Source organism: Xiphophorus hellerii, chromosome 19 (assembly GCF_003331165.1).
Source record: "Xiphophorus hellerii strain 12219 chromosome 19, Xiphophorus_hellerii-4.1, whole genome shotgun sequence".
NCBI lineage: Eukaryota > Metazoa > Chordata > Actinopteri > Cyprinodontiformes > Poeciliidae > Xiphophorus > Xiphophorus hellerii.
This window is the reverse complement of record NC_045690.1, coordinates 22,002,565-22,012,154: the sequence shown is the minus strand read 5'-3', so window position 1 is coordinate 22,012,154 and position 9,590 is coordinate 22,002,565. Positions and strand designations below refer to the sequence as shown.

The 9,590-nt window shown below is 39.3% G+C and overlaps 1 protein-coding gene across 1 annotated transcript; it reads right to left on the bottom strand.

The window, feature by feature from the left end:
- Window positions 1-58: 58 nt before the first annotated feature.
- sav1 (salvador family WW domain containing protein 1) lies at window positions 59-9,428 on the bottom strand. Its single transcript, XM_032547725.1, has 5 exons — window positions 9,145-9,428; window positions 7,815-8,291; window positions 3,016-3,286; window positions 2,221-2,364; window positions 59-1,271 (listed from the first exon to the last, which is right to left on the bottom strand). Exons 1-5 carry the CDS (start codon window positions 9,236-9,238, stop codon window positions 1,058-1,060), a joined length of 1,200 nt encoding a protein of 399 aa, XP_032403616.1. The 5' UTR covers window positions 9,239-9,428; the 3' UTR covers window positions 59-1,057.
- Window positions 9,429-9,590: the final 162 nt, after the last annotated feature.

Below are 9,590 nucleotides of genomic sequence, written 5' to 3'. Positions count from 1 at the left end.
TTTAGCAGTCTGCACTGGGAAAAATATATTGACACTTGTGAACAGGTGAGACCTTTACTGAGTTTACTAAAAATGTAGTTATTTTTCTTTACGTCAAGCAGTCGTCTTAAGTGCATATAAAATTTCTGAGCATCCCAAAACACGAGGCTGGGAACTTGCCCTAAAGTAAAGTCACCCAAAACATCCATTCCAAAAACAAATAAGATTCACAGCAGTTAAAGTTTGCCAGAGAGGAGCATTTAACTTTGTCATTTAGAGAGGATATGGTAAAATGTCCAGTAGCTTATTTTTGTTTTATTAAACACAGAAAAACATGAATATTCCCAAATTGTAGTAACGTCATGTCAGCTGATTGACGGCATCAATTGTGCTTCACAAAGTTTCATAAATCGCACAAACCTTTGGATTGTCTTTAGTGTACAGAACGTCAGAAAACAAGAGCAATGCATATTTTTATTTACTTTAGTTTATGATGGTTACAAAGCAAAAGGAAAAAGTGCTTAAATAAAAGAAGCTGCCGGTCGGTTTTTGCAGAAAAAAAAAAAAAAGAAGACGGATTAGATGATGTCGGCATGATATGAGCAAAAACTGGAAAGATGATGCATTTGATTTTATTAAAGGCACAGTTTTGTGATGCTTCGCAGCAAATTCCCAGACTTTCAGACTTAGTGCTTCTCAGTCCTAAATAAAAAAAAAGAAAGAAAAAATTGCAATATCATTCACGTCTCAGGTTGGTGGTTCCAAACGTCACAACAAGCAGCGTCCACCGGCGACGTCTTCATTCAAGTGCTTTTCTTTCCCAGTCATTCATAAAGTGAGCATCACTTGAGCTGATTCTCTCTCTTACTCCTCTCTGTCAGGAAGTGTTTCGACTTCTTGGCTGATATATTTATATATATTTGGATCGAGCAAAAAGGCACGGATGTTTTTTTGCTGTTTTTTTTTGGTAAAGAAGCATTTTACGAGTCAATCTCGATGTCGAAGGCAAAATACGGACCGCTCCCCAAACTGTCGAGACCTCAGCGAAGGCGTTCCTCGGCGCGCGTCAGAACCGCCGTCACATGTTCCCGGCGTAGTTCTTGTTGGGCTGCTGGCCGTACCACTGCTGCCGCTGTTTGCGGGCCTCCAGCTCCGACAGCAGTTCCTGCCGGTACACCTCGTACAACTTGACGATTTGCTCCAGCTCCTTCATGAACAGCAGCTTCAGCATGCCCTGGTACGTGTCCAGGTCGGCCAGCTGGAACAGCTCCCACTTCAAGATGTGGTCGTACCTGAAGAGACGAGAGGGGAAAAGGAATAAAGTGTTAAAAAGTTTTAGTATAGATGGTTTGTTATGAGCACAGGAAGGGGTGCAAATTTGACAATTCGCTCAACACAAATCAAATATTTTTAAGAACTTTTTAAGACCGCTATGAATGAAATTTAAGACCAGGAATAATGACAAACGTACAAAAGAAAAGCGTATATTCTATAGAGCAGTAGTGGTAAGATTTTTTTAAACACGATAAATGTAGCATCATATGGCAACAGCAGTAAACCAATGGCAAAGAAACGTTTTCTAGCAAACTGCTGATAAATGTACACTTGTTCATGAGACACAAAAAGGTAACTAGATAACTAAAAAATCTCTTATTTTAAAAATATTTGTGTTTTAATAAAGTGCAAGTTTGTGTTTTACTTTAGTGCAAATATGTTATCTAGCTTTAAAAGGTACATTAGCAGCTAGCAAGTCACAGAATTTAATGAATTTGTCTGCATGCAACTCAAACATTTGCCTGAAAGAGAAAAAATAAACCACATAGAATACCTGATTAAATACTCCTGCCACTATGAAATTTTAAAACCGTGATTAAATCCAAGGCAAATTTGATTAAAGTTGACCTTAAATCAATTTAAAATTGACACCAATTTAAGGACAACTTTTTTAAATTAATAGACTTTTTAAGGATTCAGACACCCTGTTACGATAAAAGACAAAAATAATTTCTGATTATTCTCAATTTTAGACAAAAATTGTTGTTGTTTTTTTTTACAGTTTTGTTTTAATTTAGTGCAAATAAGCTAATCACAACAAAAAATTGGGGCCTGGTTCACTATAGCAACATAAACAGGCGTCCAGATAAAGAACAATTACCGCCATGAACTTCAACCAGTATGTAAGTTGTGAATACAATAAGGCAAGTTGGGGACCTGCCTGCTAACTCCACAGTCTGTACTCACTTGAGGGGTGCGCGGGCGTACACCTGCAGCCAGTCTGGGATCTCAGCCGTGTGGTACGGGTTAGCCGGCACCAGCACCGGCTGGTTCCTTTCTGGCTGATAGGTCGCAGGAGGCAGCGGCGGCGGCTGATCGTAGCGAGGCACACTGAAAACAATCGTTTTGTCATGAACGGTAAATTTATGATATCAGCTTACTATGGTTTTGTAAATAAGGGGCAATTATGTAAATGAAAGATCCAAAACCCCCAAAATATTCCAAGAAAAGGCCATGGGTGGCTACAGGTGGTTTGATTCTTGAACGCACTTCAGACTTGATTGTTTGGAAAATATATGTTGTTCATTTGTTGGAAAAATAGACAAACAAAAAATCTCATACACCCTCTATGTAAGGTGGTGTTAACTTAATGTGGCCTTACAAGTTCAAAAAGAGCGTCTGAGGAACAAACCACTTGTTGCCACCCACCTTTTCTAGGAGTAGTTTTGGTTTTGGATCTTATAAGGTTGTGACATTTGAGGCAAAAAAAAATCATTTTTAAAAAACATTTGACAAATCAAGAAAAACATCTTAACTGCCGCTGTGTTCTTAATGTCTTGAAATAACGAAGGGGTCTAAAAGTTATCAAAAATAATTGCAACAACTCAAAATACTAAAATTTATTACAGATTTAGGTTCCAAACTAACTTAAGTGTTTTCTAACTACCTAAAGAGAAAAGCTAAATTGATAGAACTTAATGATTTACAAAAAAGTCAACATAAATGGCCACAGTAGATGGAAATATGTCACTATAGGATTACCTTGGGGCACAGGGATGTCGATACTGTGCTCTTTCGTTAATGTGATCCATATAATAGACCCCAAACTCAGCGGACTGCACTTTCTCCCAGCCCACAGGGAGCCCCTCCCTCTCTAGAGGGTGGCTCCAGTGTGTAGTGTTGGTGTTGTGGTCGATGTAGTACTTCCTGCCGCCGATGGTCCAGTCAACGGTCCAGCCGGCCGGAAGGAGGGAGTCATCACCGGTCAGGCTGGAGAGGTTTCCCAGAGACTTGGCCTGTATTCGACCTATGCCTGAGGAAAACAAACATTTCTGGCTGAAGCGGCAGAGACGTCTGAGCAAATGTGCAGCACAGCAGCTGTTGGCTAACGGCACTTCTGGGAAAAAGAAGATTTTTAAAAATGTCTTCCTGACGTGTGTGGGAAAGTGTCATTTAAAGGAGAGGAATGTGCTGTTGCTGATAAGGTCATCTAATGGGGCGACTGCACATACAGCAGGGTAAGATAAAGAGGCTGAGAATCGCTGCTAAACGCAAAATGAATGCAGTTGGAAAGTAAAACTGAACGTGGGCAGAGTTGTAAATCATTTTGACTGGTGTGACAAATCCTCCAACTGTGAATGTTTGAGGAATAGAAGAAAACGGGAGTGTTTTGCGTTTGGACAGGAAGTCAGTAGACTCTCCAACACCAGCCAGACGCACACAAGAACAAAATGCTAAACCTCCCCAACACTTTCTGCAAGCTGCCAGCTTCCTAAAAGCTACTTTCATTAGCCGCCAGCTGAGCTGATTAGTGTAAAGACTTTGGAACTGGCAAGGGAGCAGGAGAGGAGCTGAAAAATTCTGGAGAAGTTAAAGGAATTAAAAAGGAAATTCAGGAAAATGGGAGCTAAAGTCGGATAAATTCTCCATGAGTGTGACAGCAGCAGGGCAACAGAGCTGGAGCTCTCTGCCAGCCGCTGAGTGAAGGAATGGAATGTGCTTTTGCGCCAAAGAAGCATACTCATAGTCCTCTTTCTTCACCTCATCATCATACCTTAGTTTTTTTTTCTTCTTGAGATAAAGACCCACTACGCAGGGTCACAGTTATGCAACGACTACAAACATTCGATAAGAGAAACACAAAGTAGTGGGAAAATGTGAATCGGAAAAAAAGAGAAACATGAATTTTTTTTTTTACACAAATAAAATGTGACCAGAACTACCACATGTTTGTCCCGTTCATCATCTGAGGCAACCTGTACATTTTAATTTTACCTTAATGTCGCTGTTCCATAAAAATCAGACTTGTGGCATGCAAGAAAAATAGTTTAACACTTTCACACCTGAGATATCAATCTTCCGTTGCGTTTTGGTCCATTGCATGAATTCCCAATAAAATACATTCAAGTTTGTAGTTATAACACCATAAAATGCGAGAACAAAAATTAAAGGAGAATATTCTGGCCACTGTAATTCTGATGCATGAAGACTTTTTGTTATAAATTCATATACAAGTTTTATAGTAATTGACTGTTGATGCATAAATCAACTTCAAAATCAATTGTTTGGCTTCTTACATTGTCCTGGCAGTCAGATGGGGAAATCAAATTAGATTTTTTTTAAAGAGGCAGTATTATCTAAATTTATTTTTGTTAGCTTTATATCATGTTATAAGGTTACTCCCTAATCAAAAACATACCCGTTTCTTGGTATCTTCCAGGCATGTTTGCAGAATACTTTGAGCTCTCCATTCGGGGTGGCCTAAACGCCTGCTTTCACCAAGCACCTTTTCCACTCAGCTTCAGTCACCTTCAGTCTAGGAGCAATTAGGAAACACCTGGTGGAACTGCGCAGCTGCTGAGCTCTTCACATTAACTACTTCTTCTTCTTCTTCTATTGCATTTTCTGGCAGTTGACAAACTTTGTGCATTACCGCCATCAACTGGACAGAGACGTAATTCAGAAATGCATTTTTTCCCATATATCTTCAAATCTTAAAATAATTAAATTATACATATACTTATGCACTCACACACACATACATACTAAATCTTCTCAGGTAATTTTGTATCTTTTAAATATTTAATAAGTGCTTGAATTATATCATGTGACTGATGCTTCCCTAATAAATTAGCCAGAGTTACTGAACTCCCCATTACCCTTTCCAATTCTTTCCTCTCTTTTATATATTTTCTGCAATAAATCAACACATAAGAACAATCACCTGATGGATGTTTCCCTATTATTTTTAAACCACTATTTAAACTAGTATGCCCAATCCTCAAATCACACGAACCACTTCTCAGTGAAACGTTTCAAAGAACATTTCTAAACGGCTTAACGGGGAAAATGCTGTGATGACTTCTTGAAGGCGAATTTCAAGGCGTTAAATGGTGCAGTCAAATTTCATTTTAGTAATAATGTTTGATAAACACAGCCCTTTTATAACAGCTGGAGGTGTCATGGCTATTTGATTGCTTGGAATACTCATAACATTGCTGCTTCAAGTGTTCATTAAATGTCACAAAACCGGATCATTGTTTAACAATTTGTAATGACTTAATTTTTCTATCAACAAACCTGGAGTTCTTTTTGCTGTCATGATTGCTATTTGTTGCATTGCTGACCTAAAACAAAGTTCCCACTAATTAATTTGTATGAGTTGTAAGTTGTTTGGAAAAAAATAACAACAAAAAAAAACAACATAAAAATTGGCTAAAATTGAACATGGTGGGTCAAAACTAGAGGAAAACCAGAAACTGGTATCGCCCAGTAAAATCCTGATTGGTGCGGCAGGTTTGGCTTTAGGTTCTGGTCATATTCTGTAACTCTGTTGCTACATGTTATTTCTCTCTTGACCCTCTCTTTTGTGTCTCGTCATGAATAAAGAGAATTCCTTAGTTCAGTTCTTAAAGAGAATTTATGACTGGCTAAATCTGTTAGCGGCAGACACCTAAGAGCTGATCTTATACTGAAACAATGTTGTTTTTTTTCTTCCTTTTTATAATACTGGAACAAAATGAAAATAGTCACCTTCAGTGTAGCTGCACTTCTGGTTAAGTAACCTTCCATGCCACAAATATTTTGCTAACTAATTATTATCATCATCTGACATCCTGAGCAGGAGGGAGACGAGGACAAAAATGAAATGAAAGGAAGTTAGCTGGCAGTCTAAAATTTGAACAATGAGTAAATGTTAAACGCTACATGATCGCGACAATGTGCAAGAATACCTTACAGATTAGTGTCAAGTCAAGATGACAGCAGCTTATTTTAGAGTGACACAAAAAGCAAAAAGGCTGACAATGACACTGCTCTTTCTTCTGACACACACATTCATTTTTACGACATCCGCATCAGGATGACATGCAGCTACACAGAGATCAGTGCATGGGAGCTATTTAAGACGGAGGTTTCTGACTGTAAAATTACTAGTTTGGCAACAGAAAGTTATTGGCAAATGGAGAGAATTTTTTTTTCCCCCCCCCTAAATGCAGAGACTCCAACACTTGTTTGACTTCACTTCAAAAAGAGCTGCACGATACGCAAAAGGCGGGTCGCATCAACAAGACGGCCACATAATAAAAGGGTTTCTGCTTGAGGAGAAGTGGAAAATTCCTGCAAGCCGCATACAATTTTACTCTCAGGGGGTAAATTTACATTCGCAGCATACTACTGTTTACAGTGTGGAGCTCTCATATGACAAGATCGAATCTGGTTGAAAACATGAACTAAAATGACTCCTTTGGATTGAAAACCAGTGGCTTGTATTCCAGTCATCTATTTGTGGTTCAAAAACCACGAGTAATATTTAAAACAGAGCACATCAGAGAGGTTAATTTGAGTAAACCGTGTGTTAAGTCTCAATGTAAGTAACAGGTAGGGAGGCAAGTCATTGATCAATGAGCTTATTGAAAGTTGATTGAGCTTTGATCGCAGCCGTTTTCTTAAAAAGCTCTTAAAAAAGAGGGCTGACAGTCGTTCAATAACATAAAGGTCACATTTTTTATAATAAACTAAATTTGAATAATACTTCATTAAATTTTAACATTATTTTGTGACAGCTGTTTTAAATACTGACTGAATAAACAGAAAATTGTGGATTTCTGGCATTATTAATAAAATATAACAAAACAGGAGCCTTTTAGGTTGCTGAATAGGAAAATAAAAGATGCATTTGTGAAACGCTCATTCCGTCATGAACAAACAGATGTTCATACTGAAGTACCGTCATGTTTTTTCCCCCCATCATGTCACAATTTTTCTTTGTTATCCCTTCCACTTTTCTGTTATCTTAGCACATCGATAATTCTTTCATGACGCTGACGCTGCTCTGTGCAGTTCAGCTGAATGAGCGTTCATATAAGTGTTCATATTTCAAAAAGAACAGCGAAAAGTACCTTTTTCATCCCAAACTCATCTCTGTTTGAACAGTTTCTCTTTCCTGTTCTGTTATGGCCCTGCCATCTTTGTTTTTGTATCAACTGGTTCCACTTAAGGACAGCCAGTGGTGCCCTCTTCTGGATGGAAGCCAAACTACCAGACTAAAAAAAAGATCTAAGCGGACAATATCAGTTAATCGATCAGAACAATTTTTAACTTTTAATTAAATCACTGAGAATTTATTGCAAGTTGATTAACTGTTAATCTGATTAATCCTTAGACTTGAAAGGTTTGATTTCAATCCACAAAACCTGCCATTAAAAACTCATTTAAAAAATACATTTAAGTTTCTCGAATAAGGCTTCCAAATTAATGTGTGCAGGTAAAATCTGTAGCCTTTGTAACATCTTGAAAAATATCACTTTAGTTTATGACTTTTAGAAAGCATTTTCTGTTACCTGAGGGGGGTCGGCTTGGCGCTGGGGAGGGGTGTTGGTGAGGAAGTCTTTGGAAGTTGTGCTCATTGTGTTCATAGTATCTATAGTCCTCAGAGAAGTGCTCCTGCATTCTCCTGGGCTGATGCTGCTGCTGGTTTTCATAATAGGGTTCAGCTGGGTAGTAATACCTGGCTGCATCTCCATTCTCCAACATGGGGCTCACATCGGTGAGGAAGGATTGCGTTGAGCCGCGGTACTCGTGGGACAGGTCTCCCAGACTGCGAGGCAGGTATGGCGGCGCTGACATGCGGTGGCTCTCTCTGCGGGCCACTTCGTGTGGCGGCCTCTGCACGGGTGCGCGGAGGACGCTCTTGTTACGGGACACAACCGACTCCCTGCTGGTCGCCACAGAGTAGGAAGAGGGCGCCATCTCCGGCGGGGGCCCCTCTGTTCGTCTGGGAATAGTGGGTCCATGGCGGATGAATGAGGGCATAAGATCTGCAAGACATTAACAAAGGTCAGCTCCATAATATCAGGAGACTATAGTCCAAAAACTATATCTTTATATTAGAAATTGGTGGGCAGATCCCTGGAGTGTCAAAAAAAGAACATTTTATTAAAGAATGAACTGAAGACACTACAGAAACAGCATGCTTCTTAAATTGCCGAATCATTCATCTTTTGCAATAAAATCCAATGGACTCTTTTGCCGTCACCATGATATATTTAACATTTTACACAGAACCCCTAGAACTCTGGCATCCCAAACCAACTTCTTCCAGTTAGAAGAAAAATGTTGGTCAAATTAAAAGATTACTTTAAACCTAAAATTAAAAACCACAACACATTAATTACAAAAACACTGATAGAATAAGCTTTTTTGTGATGTCTTACTCTGGCAGTATTTCTAAGCCCTCATTGAAACTCTTCTGTTTTATCAACAGATGCTAATTAGGCATCTAAATACAACACTTAGGCTTTTACATTTCTAAGGACCTTAGCTTTAGCTAAGGAGTAAAAAAAAAAGAGACAACTTATCTCAATGTTGCTAAGGCAAATAAAAGGTCCGGTGTATTTAATTTACAGCAGTTATCGTCAGAGTTGTTATCCTCTTTCATAACATAAAGTCAATGAGCTTTTCAGTTAGCACCGGACTACTTTGTTAGCATCCTAGCTGGATAAACATACAGTGTACATTACATTGCAAAGCAGTTTATAAACCATAATGATGTGGTTAACTGTTTCCATACTCTCACTTCAATGTGTTGGTTTGCATTAGCTGGGTACAGCCAGGCACTAGTTAACGTTAGCTAGCGAGCTAACCTGCGCTCGGACTACTTGTTGCGCTTACTTCTGAGGAGCGGAGACGTTTCCTTCTTCACATATTTCCCGTGTACCTCGGCTGGTTTTGACGCTTCGTTTTTACTTTTCTTTCGTGAGAGCATAACTTAACGCTTGGGGACGTCGTCGACAAGACACTGGGAAGTCATGGCACAATCCTCCGACGCTGCTACCGTCCTCCGCTCCGTTAACAACTGGCAGAAAGGAGACATTTTCAGCTGGTCCAACAGCTAGCAGCAGCTAGCCAGCTAACTGTAGCCACTGGGAGCGACTATCCAGTCCCAGCGCTGGTCCTCCAACCTGGTCACACGCCCCCTGCAGGACGGTTTGAGCACAACTAGATGCCGTGTTGACGTGTGTGGCGCATGGACGGACCAAAACAAAGTAGTGCATTACTAAAGTAGAAAGAAAACATTTATTTATAAATAATGTTATAAGTAAAATAAATAACGCAGA

Bases quoted from the DNA above. Each gene is read 5' to 3' on its own strand.
- sav1 (XM_032547725.1), bottom strand. From the start codon at position 9,238: ATGCTCTCACGAAAGAAAAGTAAAAACGAAGCGTCAAAACCAGCCGAG. The intron at 8,292-9,144 runs GTAAGCGCAACA...AATGTCTTGCAG, and splicing joins AACGTCTCCGCTCCTCAGAA to ATCTTATGCCCTCATTCATC. The intron at 1,272-2,220 runs GTGAGTACAGAC...TCGTCTCTTCAG, and splicing joins TACGCCCGCGCACCCCTCAA to GTACGACCACATCTTGAAGT.